Source organism: Pipistrellus hanaki, assembly GCF_964339955.1.
Source record: "Pipistrellus hanaki genome assembly, chromosome: 2".
NCBI lineage: Eukaryota > Metazoa > Chordata > Mammalia > Chiroptera > Vespertilionidae > Pipistrellus > Pipistrellus hanaki.
In genome coordinates this window covers 91,540,951-91,564,908 of record NC_140504.1, presented here as the reverse complement: position 1 = coordinate 91,564,908, position 23,958 = coordinate 91,540,951, and the positions used below count along the sequence as shown (strand labels likewise).

The window sequence follows — 23,958 nt, the reverse complement described above, 5'->3', positions numbered from 1 at the left end:
TGACTATCGATTATTTTTACTGGACCTAATTAATAAAAAATGTCAGTTCAAATGGAACAGAGTAAATGGACGCTACACAGACATGTTTCCAGTATCAAACTGGAATTACAACTAAAATACAAACAAAACAAAACAAAAACTGACAAAACCTCCTGAAAAATCAATTGAAGACTAGCTAGAAAGAAGTCTAATAACCAAGGACAGAAAGTGGAGATAGCATAAAGACTGGTAGGAAGGTAGGAGGCATGAAAGGGATGGCTGGGCTCTTACAGACAGCAGATGAAGTTATAGAGAGAATTTCAGCTGTGGGGGATGCCACTGAAAACTGGGCCCCCCACCTGAGAGCACCAGAACTGAGTAGGGAACGTACATAAATGGCTGTGAAAAGCAACAGGTTACTGTCTGCCAGCCAGATATAGCTGGAAATGCAGGTACGCCCTTAAAGTGACAATTCACAAAATTCTGAGTGCAGCTACTCACGTTGGGCTCCAGCAGAGGGAGGGCACAGTAGACTGATGAGTTGGGGAGTCTGGGATTAGAGCTCAGAAGGCAGACAGTTTCCTGTGATGAGATCCCCTCACACTGCAGAGATCATCTTTCTCACACAGATCTTTGCTGTCCAGGAAGTTTTTGCCTCAAGGGAAGACGGCTGCCCCAGCCTATTGGAAATCCTTTTGCCTCATCCTGTGGAGTATCGGGGGCCCAATGATAGACTGAGAATAACAATTACACTGCAGACAGAAGTAATTGCTCAAGCCTGTTAGAAAACCTCTCACCGCACCCCCACCCTATGGGTGATTGCCTGATGCTACTTAAGACTAAATCTTATCAGTCTAAAGGCTTTGAGTCCTTGCTTAATCTAATTACTCAGAAACAGCATTTGGGTCCCCACTGCAGACAGCACCCAAGACAGAGCAGGGCGGCGAAAGCCAGACAGGACTCCAAACACCTGCAGCTGAAGCCTGCAGGATAAACTCTGTGGGGGAAGGAAGCACAGCTCAGAACAGGAACAATCAAGGTGTGAGACTCAAGGTAGACCAAGCCTCTGGGCTAAGGAGTAACTGACCACTGAATTCCTAGGGTCATCCCCTCTTGTGGTCCAGGTGGTCCAGGACCAGAAGGGGATAGTGACTCACATTCACCTGCACTAGAGAAGCTCCCAGAAAGCCCAGGATAGACAAGCCAGGGACTGGATGCAACTTCACCAGAGCAAAATCCAGTGGGCACCACAAATAGTGGAACTGTATAACAGCTGGCACAATGACATCGGGGTTAATCACATTATATAATTAAAATTTATATCATTAAAGGTTGTAAAGATACTCAAAAGATAAGCCACGGAGATATATATGACATGTATAACATGCAAAATATTAGTATTCAAAATACATAAAGAACTTCTACCAATTGGAAAAACCCAAGTGCATATGGAAATTTTGTATTTGGTAAGTGAAGCATTTCAAATGAGTGAAAAAGACAGCTCACTTGGTAAATATTATTTTAACAATTGCATGTATGTTTAGAAATAGAATAGGAAATAACTTTCACAACAGAGGTGGGGAAAAAAGTAGGTTTACAGTTGTGAGTACATGAAAGTTTATTCTTATTTTATTATTTAGTTATTAATTACTGTATTATTTATTTGTATTGTGTCTTATTATAATTGTTATTATTATTTCATAGTCTTACTCATGATTTATCTTTTAGGTAATGATGGCTGGTACTTTTGCCCACTCTTGTTACATTACAATAAATTTCTGCTAACTTTAAGAAATAAATATAAAAAAATAAATATGTAAGAAAAAATATGGGAGCATTGTTTAAATCTTAACTTGGGAAGGTCTTTCAATCCATGACATCAACCTTAAAAGCTGTAAAAGTAAAGATTCAACAGCATAGGGAATACAGTCAATAATATTGTAATAACTATGTATGGGGCCAGATGGGTAATTAAAACAGTGTGGGGACCACTCTGTAAAGAACATGATTTAAAACCACTATGCTGTGCATCTAAAACTAACTCAGAACACTGAAAGTAAACTGTAATTGAAATGTAATAATAATAATAAAAAATACAAATTGAAAACTTGATTATGTAAAAATTTTAAGCTTCAATGTGACAAAAGAGAACATACATGAAATACTGGTAAAAGCCACTACAATATATAATTGAGAATTTTGATAAGATTATCAATAAGTATCTATGAAACAATAAACAAAATGACCAGCTATGTAATAAGTAAATGATATAAACAAAATAAGCATAAATTATAAGCATTAACAAAAATTTTTAACATCACTGATAAATTTATAAATGCAAAAGAGAAACTGTGATGTAATCCCCCAAGGAGATTAGCAATGTTTGACAATATACAACATTAGCCACAAGGCAGGAGGGGTAGTGCCACATATCCTATATAATAAAAGGGTAAAATGCAAATTGACCCTAATGGCGGAACAACCAGCAATGACGGGTCACTATGACATGCACTGACCACCAGGGGCAGACACTCAATGCAGGAGCTGCCCCCTGGTGTTCAGTGCACTACCACAGGGGGAGCTCTGCTCAGCCACAAACTGGGCAGACAGCTGCAAGCACAGCAGTGGTGGCAGGAGCCTCTTCCCCCTCCTCAACAGCATTAAGGATGTCCCCCAAGGGCTCCTGGGCTGCCAGAGGGATGTCTGTTTGCCAGCTCAGGCCTGTTCCCCTGGGGAGTGGGCCTCAGCTGACAGGTGGACATCCCTGGAGGGGTCCCAGACTGTGAGAGGGTGCTGGCTGGACTGAGGGATCCCCCAAGTGCATGAATTTTCATGCATTGGCCCTCTAGTCTGTATTTATAAAACTCTAATATGCAAATTGATGGAATGGAGGACCAATTGAACAACCAAACAAGCAGTTGCTATGATGTATGCTGACCAGCAGGGGGCATGCATGGGCATGGCAGGTGTTGGCAGCAGGCTGATGGTAGAGCAGGTGAGCAGGGGCACCAGACCACATGGGGCACCAGACGCTGTAATCGGGGCAAGCCTCTGGTGGTTACTGAAAATTTCTTGCTTCCATGCACCGAAGTCCCAACGGGTGTTTGCACCTGCTGTCAGAACTGGCCCCGTTTGCACCCACAGCCAGCATTGGAGCTGCTGCTTGCACCCGCTGCTAGCACCCAGTGCCAGCCCTGATTGCACCTTAGTGCTTCTCCACCTCACCTGCTCCTGAGGGGTGATCATGGCCAGCAGCCACCTCACACACCTGCTGCTACTGATGGCCCCGCTCGCACCTGCTGCCAGCACCAGAGCCACCCCACTGTTCGCACCTGCTGTCAGCGCCTGGTGTTGGTCTGATTGCTTGGTGCTGTCAGTGGGTGCTGGCCCTGATCATCCCTGAGAGCTTCTACACCTCCCCTTGCTCCTGAGGGTTGATTGGGGCAGCAGCTGCTGCTCACACCCGGCCCCACTCACACCCACTGCCGGCGCCGGTCCTGATTGTTCTGTGCCAGCAGCATGTGCTAGCAGGGCCAGCATCATCAGTGCATGGGAGCAGTAGCAGCAGGAGCAGGGCTGCTAGGAAACAGGAGACCAGGTGGCCTGTGGTGGGAGAGGCCAGGCGAGGACATGGAGGTTGGGCTGAGACTCGCCCCTGTGCCCACTGCAGCCTCACAACCCACAGTTCTTTTCAAAGTGCATGAATTCATGCACTGGGCCCCTAATATTTACATAAAGGAGTACAAGTTGGTACAACTTTTTGGAGGACAAATTAGCAATATCTATCAAATTTATGAATGTGTAAAGTTTTTAACATCTAATAAGTGATACACAGAAATTATTATAGAAAAAAGGACAGGTGTAGAAAAATTTCATTACAGAATAATAACAGCAAAAACTAGAAATAACAAGTGTCCAATAGTACACAAATATTCAATCTATACTAATAAAAGGATAATATGCTAATTAAACCAGATGTCTTCTGGACAAAGCCATGGTGGTAGGGCCAAGGCAGAGGTGGTTACAGGTGATCAGGCTGGCAGGGGAGAGCAGTTAGGGGAATCAGGCTGGCAGGCAAGTTAGTGGTTAGAAGTCAGCAGTCCTGGATGGAGATAGGGATGTCCAATTGATGGCAGTTTGACATCTCCTGAGGGGTCCTGGATTGGAGAGGGTGCAGATCCAGCTGAGGGATGCCCCCTCCAGACACGAATTTAGCACACCAGGCCTCTAGTGTTTAAATAAATTATAGTATACTAGAGGCACAAAATTCATACACGGAAGAGTGTCCCTTAGCGCGGCTTGCACCCTCTCCAATCTGGGACCCCTCAGGGGATGTCTGACTGCCAGTTTAGGCCTGATCCCACAAGGATCCCTGCAGGATCGGGCCTAAACCAGCAGTGGGACATCCCTCTCACAATCCAGGACCCCTGACTCCTAATCACTCACCAGCCTGCCTAATGCCCCCAATTGCCCTCCCCTGCTGACCTGGTTGCCCCCAACCTCCCTCCCCTGCCAGCCTGGTCACTTCCAACTGCCCACCCCTGCTGGTCTGATTGCCCCTAACCCTCTGCTAGCCTTTTCTTGACCCTAACTTCTCTCTGCTGCTGGCTTGATTGCCCCTAACAGCCTCTGCCTTGGTCCCCACCACCATGGCTTTGTCCAGAAGGAAGTCAGATGTCAGGAAGATGGCTGGTCGACCTGGTCTAATTAGCATATTACCCTTTTATTAGTATAGATTATATAGGATATGATTGCTTAAATGGGAGGGGGGATTAATCAGTAGGAGATGCTCTTGGCAGATAAAAATACATAACCCCTATACCTGGACTGATAGCCAGCCATATGCACTATACTGCCAAATTGGTTATTAAAAAGTTGAACTGCTTTCTTATACCTTACCCCAAACAGCTATTGCCCTTAATACCCCTCCTCAGCTCCCACCTTAGGTTCTGCCCTCACAGTTCACCCAGATCAGGTTCTGATAAGTTGGTTTCTATGCCACTCAGCATCTAAAGTTCCGCCTCCTAGACAGTCATTGATTCCTCACAGTTCACCCAGATTTGGTTCTGATTGATAGGTTTCTATGCTAGTGAGCATCAAAAGCTTCGCCTCCTAGGCAGCCATTGGCTCCTCGTAGTTCACTCAAATTTGGTTCTGATTGGTTCAGTTTCTATGCCAGTCAGCATCATAAGCTTCACCTCCTAGGAAGCTATTGGCTCCTCTGGGAAATCAGAATGCCTCCATGTTGGTACCAGCTCTTTAACCAGTCTGTTACCGGGTGTATCTCTGGCCGCTCTGAGAAGTAGCACCTCAGGTCTGTGGTGGCAATTTTGGATCCTCATCCCTGACCTTACCTTATTACAGTATGAGCTCCGTGAAGGCAAGCATTTGTCTTATTGATTCTTAGTTCACTCATAGATTTTACCTGTGTCTATGCATATATGCTAGCACCGCATGGTGACTGGTTGAACGGTCATTTTGGTTGTCATGGTTACTGCTTTTTTATATAAATAGATTAGTGTACTAGAATATTACATATCTATTAGACTGGAACAGAATTATATATAACAACATGGAAAGATAGCCAATATAGCTTGTTAATGAACATATCCAAATTACAGGACAATATATATATATATATATATATATATATATATGACACATTTCTGTTAGTAAAATTGTATAGCTATGTTATATATGTCTATGCAGAAAAAAAAAATTCGAGAAAACACACCACATGAGGAAATTGGATTGTTTGAAAGGGAAACGATTTCTTTCTAATTTTATATACTACTACATTGTTTAAGTATTTTATAAGCTATATAAATAAAATGTTTTCAGCTGGCCGAAAATTTACCCCAAAAAATATTTCACATAAAAAAGAAGAAAATTTGGGCACAGTATATTACACCTACCCTGTTTCCCTGAAAATAAGACAGTGTCTTCTATTAATTTTTTTCTCCCCAAGTTGCGCTAAGTCTTATTTTCAGGGGATGTCTTATCTTTCCATGCGCTAGGTCTTATTTTCGGAGGATGTCTTATTTTCAGGGAAACACGGTAGTTGTCTAAAGTCATCATCTACATAAAGAAAATAACTCATTTCTAACATCAAAAATTGCAGGGATCAGTTAGGCATCAATCAGCCTGGCAGGGGAATGGTTAGGGGGTGATCAGGCTGGCAGGCAGAAGCAGTCATAGATAATCAGGAAGGCAGGCAGGCAAGCATTTGGGAGCCAGCAGTCTGGGATTTTGAGAGGGATGTCCGACTCCCCTTTTAGACCCGATCCCAGTGGGTTGCAAATTAACCCAAGATGGGATCAGGCCTAAACAGGCATTTGGACATCCCTCAAGGGGTCCCAGATTGGAGAGGGTGCAGGCTGGGTTGAGGGACAATTCATCCTATGCATGAATTTCGTGCACTGGGCCTCTAGTTTGATAATAATAAAGGATATCATCATTAAATTTATATATGCCTAAAATAAGAGTTTTGAAATATATAAAACAGGAATTGAACATCCAGCATACTCTGATTAGGGTTCCTACAAAAGCCTAGCAGGCTTGTGTCAAAAACACTCAATAATGAATCTGAAGATGCTGAAACTGGCTAAAGTCAGGATAATCTAAATAAAAGGACAATAATTAAAATATACAGAATATATAACCACACAATAATAATGTAACAACAACAACAAATTCATTGTTCAGCATTGGAAGATACTAGCAAGTTAACTCATTATTTTTATTTTATTTTTGGTTAATCCTCACCTGGGGATATTTTTCCATTGATTTTTACAGAGTTAGAGAGAGAGGGAAAGACAAAGAGAAACATCCATGTGAGAGAAACACATGGATTGGTTGCCTCCTGCACAAGCCCTGGAGAGGAGCCTGCAACTGAGGTATGTGCCATTGACCAGAATTGAATCTGGGACTCTTTGTAGGGCTACTTTGAAGTATCCGGGACCTGGGATAGAACAGGTCAATGCTAAATCCACTGAGTCACACCGGCTAGGGCACTGATTATTTTTAAAAGTAGAAAGTAAAGAGAATGAATCAAGAATTAATCACCCTAGTTCTAGCTGGCTTGGCTCAGTGGACAGAGGGTCAGCCTGTGGACTGTAGGGTTCTGGCTTTGATTCCAGTCAAGGGCACATGCCCGGGGTTGCCAGGTGGGGAGCGTGCAATTGGCAGCAGATCAATGATTCTCTTTCATCATTGATGTTTCTATCTCTCTCTCCCCTCTTCCTTCCTCTCTGAAATCAATAAAAATATGTTTAAAAACCAAAAGAATTAATCACCCTAGCTGGTTTGGCTCAGTAGGTAGAGAGCATTGTGCAGACTGAAGGGTCCCAGGTTCAATTTCAGTCATGAGCACATGCCTGGATTGCAGGCTGGATCCTCACTGGGGGAGAGTGCAGGAGGCAGCCAATCAATTATTCTCGTCATTGATGTTTCTATCCTTCCCTCTCCCATCCTTTCTGAAATCAATAAAAATATATTTTTTTTAAAAAAGAATTAATCTTGTATTTCTATTTAAACCCTACCACTGGGTAATCAAATAGTAAATGAGATAAGTTTCTCTTTATAAACATATGCCAGCTAATGTAAAAGAAGAAGTAGGAGGAGGAAGAGGAGAGGAGGAGGAGGAGGAGGAGGAGGAGGAGAAAAACTAGAATAGCATTGTTCCTTAATGCTTAATAAATTCATAAGTTTGGGCATTATTCATCAACTAAAAGAGAGGCAACCAAATATTTGTCCTTCTAATGGAAAAACATGACCAAAGACAAAATAAACTTACAAGAAAAAAAGAAAAAGCACTTAAATTAGGTCAAACCTCTATATCTAACTAGTAATTTACACTAACTATAGACACAAAAGATACAAATATATTTACACAATGAAGATACAATCAGTAAAATCAAATTATTATTTTTTTAAACTGCAAGTTTTAGGCTTTATTTGAATTTGAATGCAAAGGAGAAAACTGGAAATGTATGTAACATTTATAAATCAATTGGAAATTTGAGCCCTGACAATATTATTGTGTATATTTAAAAATTGGTTTAGAGACACTTAGTGAAATATGTGTGATTAAAATAATAAATCTACTTGTTTCAAAGTATATGAGATAGGGAACAGGTAGAGATAAATATAAAACATGACTAGTCACTAGTTGGTAATTATTGAATGCGGTACATGGCAATTAATTCTCCCTAATTTGTGTATACTTAAACTTTTCTATAATAAATTTGAGTATCCAAAGTGTTCTCTTTTGATTCATTCAATTCCTATTATTTCTCAGATATTTTTACAGTATCGATTTTTCTATGTATATAATTGCTATAGACTGAATATTTATACCCATCATCCCCATTCATATTGAACTTAATCCCCAAAATGATGGTATTAGGTCAGTGGTCGGCAAACTCATTAGTCAACAGAGCCAAATATCAAAAGTACAACGATTGAAATTTCTTTTGAGAGCCAAATTTTTTAAACTTAAACTTCTTCTAACGCCACTTCTTCAAAATAGACTTGCCCAGGCTATGGTATTTTGTAGAAAAGCCAAAGAGTTGCATATGGCTCTAGAGCCCCAGTTTGCTGACCACGGTATTAGGTTGGACCTTTGGGAGGTGACTAGATTATGAGGATAGAGCTCTCATGAATGCGTTAAGCACCCTTATAAAGAAGGCCCCAGAGAGTTCTGTTTTGCTCCTCTTTCTTTTTTCTTTTTTTTTAAATTCTCACTCTAGGTTATTTTTCCATCAGTTTTTAGAGAGAGTGGAAGAGAGATGGAAAGACAGAGAAACACAACCATTGGTTGCCTCCTGTATGCGCCCTGACCAGGGCCTGGGCTGAGGAGAAGCCTGCAACTGAGGTATGTGCCCTTGACAGAATTGAACCTGGGCCCCTTTAATCTGCAGGTCAACGCTCTATCCACTGAGCCAAACTGGGTAGGGCTCTTTTTTAAAAAAATTCTCACCTGAGGATATGTGTTTTTTGTTTGTTTTGCTCTTGTTTTAGAGAGAGGAAGAGAGAAATATCAATGTGAGAGAGAAATATCAATCGGTTGCCTCCTGTTCACACCCCTGCCAGTGATGGAACCCAGAAACCTAGGTACTAGTATGTACCCTGACTGGAATTGAACCTTTTGGTGTATAAGACAGGACAATGCTGCAACCAACTGAGTCATTTGGCCAGATTGCCAAGCTCTTAAAATTTTCAAGACTTATAATACTTATTAACTCCTACTGAGGAAGTCAGTATATCCACATTTCTTTCCACATTCCTGCATTCACTCTTATGTCCCATCTGTTGTCTTTCTGTTCTTTATAATAGTACTATAACCCTGAGAAACAACTGGAATACTCTAATCTCACCAGCATTCTTATCCATGTATTTCATTGCTCTTCTGATTACAGGCGATATGGGACAACAGCTATTGGCCAATTTAAATGAAAACAAACAAACACATGATATTTAGGATTTTTAAGCTGATGAGAGTTAGATTAGGTGTTTGGATTTGAGTTAATGTTATAATAGGATAAGACCATGTAGCATTTGCATGTGGATGGGTATAAATCTTTGGGGACCAGAGAGTGAATGGGGGTAGACGGAGTAACAGCCTCCCAAAAAGGTTCACATTCTAATTTCTGGAACCTGTGATGTGTTACCTTACATGGCAAAATGGACTTTGCAAATAATTTTAAAGTTACAGAGCTTGAGATCAGGAGAAAAGCTTGTATTGTCCAGGTAGATCCGATTTAATCACAGGGTGTCTTCTGACAAAGAATTGGCCCACTGCTGCTGGCTTTGGGAGACAGAGGAAGACAGTCTGAGCTAATGAATGTTGGTGGCCTCTAGAAAGCAGGGAACAGCCTTCACTTTACAATTAGCAAGAAAATGGGGACCTTTGAGAGAAGTTAGAAGCAGAATTAGGTAGACAGGGTAAGGGGTGGAAGGAGGAATCCTAGAGGCAGCTGAAATCACAAAATGTTTTGCAGAGAAAGAGATAGCAGAAAAACAGGGTGTTTTGAAACAAGGATGCTTTTCTTGCAAGTGCAAAATAAAATGCTACAAAAAGGCCAGGAACCAATGAAAGGGGCACAGATAGACCAAGAGCAGGGCTTTAGCAGATATGAAGTGGAAGAGCAAAATGCTTCAGAGCAAGCTTTTGGGGTCCTCTCCTTGACCTAAGAGCCTGTGTTTGTTTGCAATAAACTCCTGCCTTGTTTGAACTCTTCTGGTCTGTGGTTCCATTCTTTGAATTTGTGAGAAATCTGTGAGAAGAATTCCTGCTCATTGGTTCAGGTATCACCTTGATCCTAAAATCACATGGAAATAAATTCTGCCAGAAAATCAAATAAGCAGAAAACAATTCTCCCCTTTAGTTCAGTAAGACTTGTACCAAATTTTCAATCTATGGAATGGTAAAATAATATATTTATGTTTAAGACACTAAGTGTTTGAATCATGCATTCTTTATAAGAATACCCAAATTATACTGAGTAGTATTCACTATAAACTCATTATAATTTTTTTTAAATACACGAAAGTGCAGAGAATATTATATATATGAATCCACACTAACCATAATTCTGCTTCAATAGCCATCAACTGTTACACATTTGTAAATCAACCAGTAAGCTTGGGGCAGTTTATTCTCCCAGCCGCCTGACCTGTTGTCAACACAACTGTTTGGTTTAATCTCAGGTGCGGAAATAAAAAATTCACTTCTGCAGGATCACAGTTCTTGTGAACCAGAACAGCCAAACACTCTGAAAAGGAGCCATGACGTATTACCAGTGACCACGCAGTGAGAAAAATCAGGTCTTTCATAGACTGGGACCTGAAAAGCCACTTCAACTCCTCTCTGAAAGCTATTCCTGCCAATTAAGGACCGAATTCAATAGAAAGCTAAGGTCTTTTGTTTGTTTTTTGTTTTTAATGGCCTTCTTCAGCGTTAGCAATAGAGGAAATGTGTCCCTGCTCTCTTGAATAAATCGCCTTACCTGAAAATTGCTTGAATTTATTTAGCCCAAAACAAACAAACAAAAAAAGTGGGCTGGTCCTCTTAATTGCAGTTGCAGGACGCCCAATGCGCAGGGATCCTATGGAGGCTAGGCGGGGTTTTAGTGACAGTCCAGCTAGAATCTAGATTCAGGGAAGGAGCGCGCTTTAAAGGTGGACCGGACGAATGCAGAGGCTGGAACCAGGCCTGGCTATGGACTGGGCCCCCCCGCACAATAAGCCAGCGGTCCTCACCCTCCAGCGAACTGGGGAGGCCCAAACTACACTTCCCAGAAAGCAAAGCGGCAGGGCGGTGCTAGAGAGACTTTAACCTTGGACGATTGAAGTCCAGCCCCTCCACCGGACTCTCCTCCTCCTCAGCCCAATTGGCTCCGCGGTCGTGCGTGGGAGGGCGGCTCCGTTGTCCCTGGCAGCAGTTGAATGGAGGTTCTCAGCCTCGCGACCTCACGGTAAAGAAAGTCCTTTCTATGGTCCGACATGTAGCTTCCCAGGCCGCGTCAGAGCCACAGAACTACATTTCCCAGGGGGCCGCGGGCCGCCCGGCGGCGTGGGGGCGGGGCTTCCCGTCTGGTACACTCATCCCAAACCTCTCCGGCGGGACTGTGATGGCCGGGGAGATGACCATCTTAGGTGAGTGCTCCGGGGTCCCTGGAGCTGGTGTGGGCTCTGACTCCCGTCTGCGGGGAGCCGGGTGGGCGGGGTAATGCCACACCTTCTAGATCCAGCTTGCGCCACAGGAATGGCGCCGAAAAGGTGAGTTAGAGGCGGGCTGGGCTGTTGGGGAAGTCGCTTTGGAGTCGCCTGTAGGATGGCCCAGGCCGCGGTAGGCCCACCGCGTAGGGCGGGCGGCGTCCTTCAGCGTTCGTCCCAGGGACGTCCGGCCCGGGAGCGGCTCTTTCCAAAGCGACGTCGATCCCGGATCGTACGCTGAGTTGGGGCCGTGGAGCCTGCGCCTCCAGCCCCCTCTGTGGAGGAGGAGGCCGCCGCGGGCGGGCGGGGCGCGGGCGGCGCTGGGCGTGAGGCCCGGCCAGAACCCCTCCCCCGGGCAGAGGGATGCAGTGCTTCTGAAATTCTGCATGCAGGAGCGAGAGGAAAACGGGCTTGGCACTTGATTTCACTTCGTTGAGTTATGTGTTCAGGAGGATGAGCTGACATTAGTAAAAACAGACACATACACATATATGGACGTCGTAGGTCATAGGTAACATGGACGGACGACGCAGGAGGTTAGCATAGCTTCCTGACACCAAATAAATTAATTGTACTATGCGAAGTGACACCTTTCTTCATCAGGCATCTGTTTATACTCTTTTTTCCTCATCAGTTAATAATTACTGAACACCCGCTCTTTGCTAGGGTGTTCTTGCTGCAGGAGATGCAGCAGTGAGCAAACCTGCCTGCGAGGCGCCTCCGTGTATGTTGTCTTCAAGTTTGCAGGACACACTCTGATGATTCTTCTCTAAATATTACTTGTGATAGAAGTGTGTCCTTAATTGTTATTTCAACACAGAGAAAGTTAACTGTGTTGTTATGAGTTGACAGTTTAATATCTAAGCAGCTTTCAAAATCATTTTATCCAATTTATCGATTTCATGTTGTTTAAAGAAAAAAGGAGATAAAGGGATAAATAATTTTAGCCTTACAATATGAGAGTTTTTGCTGTGGAAATTTTAGTAATTGAGTGTGTGTGTTTTTAAATAATAAAGCTAATTATAGAGCTGTAAAATCAAGTATCAATTGATCAAGAAATTGGATTATATCTAATTTGCTCCAGAAGAATAAGTTTCCCCGTCAACATCAGCACAGTTGTTACTGATAAGTAAAAATGTTTTTACTTTTTATTCCTTTATCCACGCATAGTGAAATAGACAAACAGGTTTTTGTTTTTCTTGTTACCTCATTTTAAGTGCTGTCACTTTACTGTGTGAAAAATTTGATGTTTGAGAGAAGTGTTACCATTAGTATTATAAAATAAAATATTTTGAGAGTATATTTTTTTAGTCTTGTTTCAAAGAGTGGTATTAAAGGGACTTTACTATAGTAATTTAGCTTATTGTACTAGTTTGATAAGACATATTTTAATTTGTTGTATTTCAGGATCAGCTGTTTTGACTCTCCTATTGGCTGGTTATTTGTCACAACAGTATTTACCATTGCCTACTCCTAAAGTGATTGGAATTGACCTTGGCACCACTTACTGCTCTGTTGGGGTGTTTTATCCTGGCACAGGAAAAGTAAAGGTCATTCCGGATGAGAATGGCCATATCAGCATACCCAGCATGGTGTCTTTTACTGACCATGATGTTTATGTGGGATATGAAAGCTTAGAGCTGGCGGATTCAAATCCTCAGAACACAATATATGATGCCAAAAGATTCATAGGCAAGATTTTTACCCCAGAAGAGCTGGAGGCTGAAGTTGGCAGATACCCATTTAAGGTAAGTAGTTAAGCTAAAATCTATTTTAATTTTTGGTCAGTTATAAATTCAATTATATGTTTTGGCAACAAATTATAAAACTTTTTATTAAAAATTATTTTAGTTTTTGCCAATAGATAAGTAAAAAGTGATAGCTTGCATCAATCCCTATTATTTCTGACCTTGTAAAGGTAAGTTTTGATTAAAGTCCAGTGTGTGTATGTATGTATGCTTTTACATTCTTTTCTTTTCTTTGCAAATCTTATTCACAGGCTTTTATTTTTTTATTTTCAAAAATATTACATATGTCTCCTTTTCCTCCAATTGATCCCTCCTGGCCACTCCCAGGACAAACCCCCTCTGCCACAGTGTCCTTATCCATTGATTATGGTAATATGCACACATACAAGTCTTTTGTTGATTTCTTAACTTCTCCTCCCTCCCCCTTCCTCTCTCCCCCCACACACACACTCTCCCATGCTCTCCTGCCTTTCCTCTGTGGTTGGATTGTCTGTTCAGTGTTTCTTTGTCTATTTCTATTTTTGTTCATCGGTTTATGTTGTTCATTATATCCCATATATGAGTAAGATCATGTGATATTTATCTTTCTCTGAATGATTTATTTTGTTTAGCATAATGTTTTCCATTCCATCCATGCTGTTGCAAATGGTAGGAGTTCCTTCCGTTTTATAGCAGCATAGTATTCCATTGTGTAGATCAGGGTTTCCCAAACTTTTGACATATGGGTACCCCTTCTATAATTTTCGTAACGCTGAGTACCCCTCGTACTCATGAGAACGTTGAATTAGGTGCAGCTAAGCACGGTGCAGTGCATATCCCCACCAAACTCCGGTGCAACCCGTACCCCCACCAAACTCTTCCCGTGCCCCTGGGGATACGAGTACCACACTTTGGGAAAGACTGGTGTAGATGTACCATTGTTTTCTAATCCAGTCATCTGCTGATGGGCACTTGGGCTGTTTCCAAATCTTTGCTATTGTAAACAATGCTGCTATGAACATAGGGGTGCATATATCCTTTCTGATTGGTGTTTCTTATTTCTTGGGATATATTCCCAGAAGTGGGATTACTGGGTCAAATAGGAGTTTTTAACTTTTTGAGGAAACTCCATACTGTTTTCTACAATGGCTGCACCAGTCTGCATTCCCACCTGCAGTGCATGATGGTTCCTTTTTCTATACATCCTTGCCAGCACTTGTTCTTTGTTGATTTGTTGATGATAGCCATTCTGACAGGTGTGAGATGTTACCTCATTGTTGTTTTAATTTGCATCTCTTCAATGATTAGTGACTTTGAATATGTTTTCATATGTTTCTTGGCCTTCAGTATGTCCTCTTTTAAAAAGTGTCTATTTAGGTCCTTTGCCCATTTTTTGTTTGGATTGTTTATCTTCTTTTTCTTAAGTTGTATGAGTTCCCTGTAAATTTTGGAAATTAAACCCTTATCAGAGATAGCATTGGAAAACATCTCACATGCAGTGGGCATTCTTTTTGTTAATGGTTTCTTTTGCTCTGCAGAAGCTTTTTGATTTTGATGTGGTCCCATTTGTTTATTTTCTCCTTAGTTTCCATTGCCCTACGAGCTGTATTGGTAAAGGTATTGCTACTACGTAGGTCTGACATTTTGCTGCCTATAGAGTCTTCAAGATTTTTTATGGGTTGCTGTCTTACATTTAAGTCCTTTAACCATTTTGAGATTATTTTTGTGTATAGTCTAAGTTGGTGATCTAGTTTCATTTTTTGCATGTATCTGACCAATTTTCCCAGCACCATTCTTGACTCCATTGTATGCTCTTGCCTCCTTTGTCAAATATTAATTCAGCATAATGGCTGAATTTCTGGGTTCTCTGTTCTGTTCCATTGGTCAATAAGTCTGTTCTTGGTCAATGTGCCAGTATCAGGCAGCTCTGAGAACCGTGGCTTTGTAATATAGCTTGATATCTGGTATTGTGATCCCTACTTTATTCTTCTTTCTCAGGATTGCTGTGGCTATTTGGGATCATTTTTTATTCCATATGAATTTTTTGGAGAGTGTTCTAGGCCTGCGAAATATGCTCTTGGTATTTTATTTATTTATTTGTTTGTTTGTTTGTTTGTTTATTTATTTATTTAAAGATGTAGATTTTTATTTTTTTTAAACATATTTTTATTTATTTTAGAGAGGAAGGGAGAGGGAGAGATATAGAAACATCAGTGATGGGAAAGTCATCGATTGGCTGCCTCCTGCATGCCCCTCATTGGGGATCCAGCCTGCAACCCCTGTATGCCCTGACTGGGAATCAAACAGTGACCTCCTGATTCATATGTCAACACTCAACCACCAACCTATGCCGGCCAGGCTGCCATTGGTATTTTAATGGGGATTGCATTGAATCTATAAATTGCTTTGGATAATATAGACGTTTTGATGATGTTGACTCTACCAATCCATGAGCATGATATATTCTTCCATTTGTTTATGTCTTCCACTATCTCTTTTCAGTGTCCTGTAGTTTTCCAAGTATAGGTCTTTTATCTCCTTAGTAAAGTTTATTCCTATTATTCACAGGTTTTAAACAAAAATGGAATGGTTGAGTTTTCTGTGACAAGTAATGAGACCATCACCATTTCCCCAGAATACGTTGGCTCTAGACTATTACTGAAATTAAAGGAAATGGCAGAGGAATATCTTGGAATGCCAGTTGCCAACGCTGTTATTTCTGTACCAGCAGAATTTGATTTAAAACAGAGAAATTCAACAATTGAAGCTGCTAACCTTGCAGGTAATATTATCTTTGCCCGAGTTACATTTTCACCAAAATTTTCTGAGGCTGAAAATTTTCTGTAGTAAGATGTATCACTTTGTAAACCATCTAACTAAACACATAACTATATGTCAGGTAAATTAGATGGATTTTGATACAAGTTTGCAAATGATAATTAAGGAAGTCTATAGGACAATATAAAATATATGTATCACTGACAATAACAAAAAAAATATGTATCACTGTCAGGCACATGATAAAGCTGCAAGATAACATGGACACATGTTAGAAGCAAGTTTTTTTCTTCTAACCTTTCTTTAATATTAAGACGAATATAATGTTTTCAAAAGGCCTTAAGGTGGGGGAGAATTCATTTAACATCATTCAACAAATCTGAGTGTTTCAGTATATATCTGTTCTCATGGAATTTATTTTGAAAAGATATATGCCTTATATAAATATAAAGCTGAATTATGTAACCAGACAAATTCCAATTCCCATGGACCTTATATTCTACTAGAGGGAAACTCAAGATCAGCACAAGAATAAGTATATTATGGGGTATTTAATATACTTATTAATTATTTCACAACTATAGCATTATTGAGGTTTTAAGCTGGATAATTCTTTGTTGTAGGGGGACTGTCCAGTGTACTATAGGATATTTTGCAACATCTCTAGCCTCTACTTGCCAGATGCTAACAGAACCCTCCCCATCTAAGGGGTGACAGTCTTTTTTTCCTCCAGATATTACCAAATGTCCCTGGAGGAGTAAACTGGCCACTGGTAGAGAACCTAGATATATATGTATATATCTGAAAGTAACATCCTTTGGGGAGGGGGTAGGAGAAGCTAGAAAAGGTTAGAGAATAGGGGGTATTGCAGGTTTTAAAGAGAGTGGTCAGGTAGGCCTCATTGAGAAAATGACATTTAAGCAGATTTAAGAGAAGTAAGGTAGATAGCCAGGGACATAGGCAAAGTATGTTGCAGGAGAGAGAACAGCCAGTGGGGAAGCCACAAAATGGGAATTTGCTATTAAGAAGATAGTACATTAGCAAGTGTGGCCAGAACAGAGTGAGTGCTAAAGTCAGAGAACTAAGATGAAGGGTATTATGATCTCTGAATAAATTCTTAAGAGTCTGAATAGTTTTATGGCTCCTTATAACTTTCCAGACTACACTCATGTGGCAGGTAGTTTAAAGCAGGAATTTTTTTGCTTAAGAACATCTGATCCTTTACTTGCACATAGTCAATAAATCAAAATCAGATTAGCTGTATTTTTTAGATTCAGCTAATTTCTTATGTTTCAGGGTTATATTTTAAGCATTTCTTTAAAATTATAATTTTAGCTATTAGAGCATCTCATCTAGATTTTTTATTTTCTGTTTATTCACCTTCCATTTTTAACAGAAGAGCACAGTAAACTTATCTAATTTCCATAGTAGTTTGTTATCTAAACTAATAAAAGGATAACATGCTAATTAGACTGGATAGACCGGACATCTTCAGGACATCCTTTTGGACAAAGCTACAGTGGCGGGGGCCAAGGCAGAGTCTGTTATGGGGGATCAGGCCAGCAGGAGAGAGCGTTTAGGTGCATCAGGCAGGCAGGCAGAGGTGGTTAGGGGCAATCAGGCCAGCAAAATGGGTCAGTTAGAGGCAGTCAGGCCCTAATCTGTGGTTTTGGGCCTAAACCAGCAATCGGACATCTCCTGAGGGGTCCTGGATTGGAGAGGGTGCAGGCCAGGCTTAGGTACATCCTCTCTTACCCCTCCCCCCATGCACGAATTTTGGGCCTCTAGTAATATATAATGATTAAAGTTTTATTGCTCATAAATTCCCAAGTAAAATATGACAATGAGAAGAGGCTCAGATTTTTTTTTTTAATGGAGTATGAATTAAGAATAAAGTGATATGTTCCACTGAATCTGGACCTTTATTTCATCTTATTGTAATCTTTTAGAAAATTTTAATGATACCTATTTAGAGGAACAATAACATTATGTTGTTTTTATTGGGTTTATGACTGTCCTTTCTATTACTGAGTGGAGTTTTTTGTACCAACAGAATTTGATCTATAGAAAACACTAACGTGAGATTGAATTTCTTAATTGTGTCTCCTCCAACCCATCATACAGGACTGAAGATCTTAAGGGTAATAAATGAACCCACAGCAGCAGCTATGGCCTATGGTCTCCACAAGGCTGATGTCTTTCACGTCTTGGTGATAGATTTGGGCGGAGGAACTCTAGATGTATCATTACTGAATAAACAAGGAGGAATGTTTCTAACCAGGGCAATGTCTGGTAAGAAAAATATAGAGAGAGTTAAAGAGGTTTAGGCACATTAGCATATCTAATGTGTGAAGTGTTTAATTTTTTTCTCCCAGTATTCTTTGACTTCATTTTGGTAATCTGTATATGTAATTTTATGCTGCCACTTATATGTATTTACAAAAAATGATTGTGTATCCTATAAGTCAGATGAATACACTGCCAGTGGTAGCTCACTGAGTCAATGCTTTTCATGGCTATGGTAAAGGGAACAGAAGGAAAGAATTTTTTTTTAAAATGAAGGGTGGTCAGTTGATTTCATTTCATTAGGTAATCTGTTTCACAAAATAGATATCTTTAGTATTCTTTAGAAAGTGATAGGATTTTTCATTCTAAATATTTTTAAGGTTTTTTGTTTTAATTTAGGTTAAGGGATGAATAAGACTTTGAAAAGTAGAACTGTAAGTTATAAGTAGTCTTCTGCATTTGTCTTCTAACTGGACTCTCTTTAGAATCAAGTTTAGTGCTGAGGATTTATATTCTATTACTCTTTTCCTTTTAAGTCATTTTTTTCTGCTTTTCTGCTTTTAACCATACAAGCAAAGGATTTTTGTTTTTTTCTTAAAGATAAAATGCCTACTGGTACATTTTATTTATAAGAAGGACTTTCTTCTATTGAATAATATTATTTAGTGTTTCTAAATTGTTACTTAAAAGTCAATCTGTTTTCTTTTTTGATCTGTTTTCTGAAAAAATATTTGATATCATTGAGATATTTCCTTTTATATCATTTTAAAAAATTAACCCAGATGTGTACTTTTTGTTGTTTTTTAGTGTGTGTGTGTGTGTGTGTGTGTGTGTGTGTGTGTGTGTGTTTTATAAGTATAAATATAGCCAGAGAAGAGTATTGGTAATTTTCCTGGGGCTGGAATGTGGAGAGGCATGGAGGTTTTTTTGTGTGTGTTTTTTTTGTGTGTGTCTTTTTAGGAAGGGGAAGAGAGAGAGAAACATTGGTGTGAGATAGAAACATCAGGTGGCTGCCTCCTGCATACACCCCCACCAGGGATCGAACCTGCAACCTGGGTACATGGCCTGACTGGGACAGGGAATGGAACTCGCCACTTTCTGATGTATAAAACAATGCTCTACATCAGCCATGGCTGAACTGTTTCATAGTACACATTTGAGTTAAAGTCATCTCAACCCTGTTATTTTTTAATCATTCTTTGTATGAATAAAATCTTAATATCTTCAATACAAACTTTGTTACTCCAATAAAGTTATATTTATACATACATGCTAAATAAGTACATGTTTACACACAATATGAATAACTATAATATAAACTTTTTTATTTTTAACTTAGGAAACAATAAACTTGGAGGACAGGACTTCAATCAGAGATTGCTTCAGTACTTATATAAACAGATCTATCAAACATACGGCTTCCTACCCTCTAGGAAGGAGGAAATTCACAGATTAAGACAAGCTGTGGAAATGGTAAAATTAAATCTGACTTTTCATCAATCTGCTCAAATGTCAGTGTTACTAACCATAGAGGAAAAGGACAAGAAGGAAATTCCGAATAGTGACACTGAACTGTCAAAGGACAGACTGTCCCCAGCAGATGGCCACCATGTGAGTGGCATGTTTGGAGCTGGCCTTTCTGAAAAGAAAAGTGGAGAAAGTCAGGTTTTATTTGAAACAGAAATATCACGGGAGCTCTTTGACACCCTAAATGAAGATCTCTTCCAGAAAATTCTGGTACCCATTCAGCAAGTATTGAAAGAAGGCCATCTGGAAAAGACTGAAGTTGATGAGGTGGTATTGGTTGGGGGCTCTACTCGTATTCCTCGAATCCGTCAAGTCATTCAGGAGTTTTTTGGGAAGGATCCCAACACGTCTGTAGACCCTGACCTGGCAGTGGTGACAGGAGTGGCTATCCAAGCAGGAATTGATGGAGGTTCTTGGCCTCTTCAAGTCAGTGCTTTAGAAATTCCCAATAAGCATTTACAAAAAACCAATTTTAACTGAATTATGGAGGAATGATTATTTATGATCTTATCTGACCATTTCTTCAAAAAAAAAAAAGTGTCTAAGCTATCTCAAAAATTTATCTAAAAGGCAACATTCAGATATATAAAATTTACATACCATTTGTTTTAAGATTTAATGTGACCAGATTGATCCTATTTGATTTTGAAGAGATCCCATTCCTACAAATACATCTAAAATGATAGAATAGGAACATGGATGGCTATATTTTCTAGATTCTGGAAGTAGATAACTATATGCACTTACAATTGTTTTCTTTGAACATTGTTTAGTGCCAATTAATTTACTTGATTATCACATGTAACTAATAATTTGAATTATACTTGAAGGACAGCGTTGATTTCAGTTAGCATTGGCTGGGAGATAGAAATATTAATATAAGCTACGTATATATGTGATATTCAGTAATTGCCATATTATATAATAAAATTACTTTCACAGATTCAGTACCCCATTATGTATCCATGTAACCTGCATTCTCCAGATTTTTAAAATATATTCATTGGATATATTTCTCTTTCTGAAATAGCTACAAATTTATTCAAATGTTCCAATACCAGATAGTAGAAATATCCAATTTATATATTCTAGTTTCTTTATCTGCTGTGCATCATTATCCGCTTGGATTTCCATGATTCTGTCTGGGTAGCAAACAATGGGGAATTTTTAATAGCCTTTTTAAAATACATTAATGTGACAATAAAACCATCCTTACTATCAGTTTTTGTTATTCAAGATTTTTTCAGACATTGATAGATAGCAGTAACTAGCTACAGTATTTGTTTTATGTTTTTGTTTTGTTTCTTTGCTTATTTTCAGTTAGTCCTGGATAACGTAGCTGGTATTTGATTCAGTTTTTCTGAGATTTTTCCCCCCATATTTAGTTTCGAATGAGGAAAAATATGCTCACTTATAAAAACCTTACTATTATTTCGTACTGTCATTTTTAAAATAGTTACACTTGGACAATTTTTAGCCTTAAGGTTGGTGTATGAAGAGATTAAAAAGATTCGTGAATATTGGAAGTAATGTGGAAATCTAATAAGAAGGCAATGTGAAAAAAATTTCTACTAATCAGCATTAGTAGCAGTTTTGTTTTGTTCTGTTTCCTTTTAGGAAAGCTACAGGGACCAAAAAAGAATATAGCAGTTTTGTTTCTGTGATGCTCATATTTTTCTTCCCCTTAATATAGGCATGCTTCATATTATTATTAAAAAATTATACTCTGGTCAATATTTTTGTTAAATTTTGCCTGCTTTATCCATTATTGAATTTGTCAGGATGTTGAATTTCCAGTTCTTAAAAAAGAAATAAGTAAACTCATTTCAGCAACATCAGAACATTTCAACTTCTCAATAAAAAACTAAATGTTAACACTTTTTTGCAGATCTAAAAAACTTTCTTAGCAATGAAATTTCAAACACTTGTGTACAGAAAATATCTGAAGTAGGTAGATAGAAAAATATAAAGTGTTCGTTTATGTATTTCATTTTAGAACTAATGGAGAAATGCCAAAGATGAAACATTCACTACATTATGAAAATACTCAAGTGTTCTCTTGGACTTCATATAAATCTTTAATAGATTTTAGAATTGCAAACAATCTTTTTATGAAGTTCTTTAAAGTGTTCACTTTCTCAAAATCTACATATAAAATGCTTAACCCTGAAGCATTTTAAGATTTTTTTAAAAACTTGAATTTCTCCAAAATATGAGATAGTTGAGGACAATATGATCATATTTTTTGGAGGAAACAATTTGCAAAATAGGGCAATGAATCTCATACTCTAAAATTGGAATTTAAATAACTTGATTGTGTCTGAAAATGACGATGGCAGTGTTGGAATTGGGGCAATAGTTTAACATATACTCTAGTATAGTTTCAACTTAAAAGATGAAGTAATGTCTATCTTCAATCATTTTACTAGGCTATAAATAAATAGACAACATCAATGTAGCTTATTTAAAAGATAAAAATGGATTCTGAAAGTGATCATTTATGTATAATCTGAAGACATTCTTCATAAAACAAACATTACGTTTTAGCTGTATAGCTAGTGTTTTTTGAGGTATATAACTTAAAATATTAGATGTCTTGTATAAATAGATTATGTGAATGAGTAATTTATTTTGTATCAGGAATGTTTTGGTACTGTGTTTTCACTCAAACCACTGATGTATCTACGGATATTACTGTGTACATGTATTGTACATAACAGATTGTGCCTCTTAAATTTGTGTGTATATAGGTCATTCATATTTTAATGTAAATAAATATGACTTTGCATTTTGTCTTAAGCTGTATACTCTATTTTTTCTTTAGGACTAATCCTGAGTTCTTTTCTGAGGTATATAAATAAAAAAGGAAGTGGGGATAGAGCTGACCTGATACCCATGGCTTGTGACCTCAACAGCTGTTTCCTAGTTCCCTGCATCTGGTTGTCTCTGAAATAGCTTACTTTTCTGCTTATTTCCCTGACTTAGAAGTATATTATAAACACTGTGTCCATAATTCTGAATACCAGTTCATGACTCCTAACTATAGTGGAGCCAACACCTAAACTAATCTAGTTGGTTAATAAATAATCCTGCATAGTAGGCTACTTTAATTCTTTGGCTGACGGTTAATACTTATAATTTTCTAATGTTGATAATTTTTATATAAAATATTTTAGAGAAGTTTATTATATTACTGTAGTCTTTTCAAATGAGCCCTTAAATAAAGATAGTAGACTTGATTCTTCACTGCTAATTCCTGTGATTCCTTTGTTATTTTAACTGCCATTACTGAGAAACTCAAATATATGAGGAAATATAGGGACATTTTCATATTTATTTCATTTACCCATTGGGTAGGCAGCCTCTGATGAGGCTGCTTATGATCCCAACCTCCCAGCAAGATTTAACGACTCACTGCTAATGATCAGAATAGGACAGTAGTGCTTCGGATGTCAATTCTGAAGCTGGATTATAAGACTGGTTTCTCTGTTGGATGCATGCACTCACTTGTAAAGAAGACCAGGCTATTCAGATGGTGAGTACACATAGGGAAGAAGCTCTGGAATATGAGAGTCATATGTAGGTGAGCAGGGATAACCCAGCCAATAACCACCTTCCAACTATGTGAGAGCCTGACCCTTCTCTAGGCAGAGCTCCAGATGATTCAGCCACAGTTGAAATTTGAATGAAATCTCATGAGATCTTAAAGCAGAATCTCAGCTAAGTGGTTTCCAGATTCCTGATTTATGTAAACATATTACATTTTTGTTTTAAGCTACTAAATATTGTATTTGTTTTTCAGCAATAGATAATAGAGTGTTTACTGTGTTCCAAGACTGTTCTAAATATGTTAGTAATACTAACCAATTTAGTTTTATTTTTGCACATTCATGAGTAGGTGCTATTATCCCCATTTTCAGATAGGGGAATTAAAAGCATGGAT

At 39.0% G+C, this 23,958-nt stretch overlaps 1 protein-coding gene and 1 long non-coding RNA gene across 3 annotated transcripts in view; one reads left to right on the top strand and one right to left on the bottom strand.

Moving 5' to 3' along the window:
• LOC311618451 overlaps positions 1–11,155 on the bottom strand; it is a 36,921-nt gene extending 25,766 nt beyond the window's left edge. Inside the window, exon 1 of the long non-coding RNA XR_014794331.1 lies at positions 10,989–11,155. This is a non-coding gene — a long non-coding RNA (uncharacterized lncRNA). The remainder of the gene's footprint in view (positions 1–10,988) is intronic.
• A 251-nt stretch (positions 11,156–11,406) lies between these two features.
• On the top strand, positions 11,407–23,261 carry HSPA13 (heat shock protein family A (Hsp70) member 13). 2 transcript variants are annotated; one of them, XM_084875947.1, is made up of 5 exons: positions 11,413–11,637; positions 13,105–13,445; positions 15,993–16,206; positions 18,327–18,494; positions 19,828–23,261. In XM_084875947.1, exons 1-5 carry the CDS (start codon positions 11,475–11,477, stop codon positions 20,493–20,495), a joined length of 1,554 nt encoding a protein of 517 aa, XP_084732073.1. In that variant the 5' UTR covers positions 11,413–11,474; the 3' UTR covers positions 20,496–23,261. The 2 variants fall into 2 exon arrangements, with proteins under 2 accessions (XP_084732074.1, XP_084732073.1); XM_084875948.1 differs by lacking the exon at positions 18,327–18,494 and having other exon boundaries at positions 11,407–11,637.
• Positions 23,262–23,958: the final 697 nt, after the last annotated feature.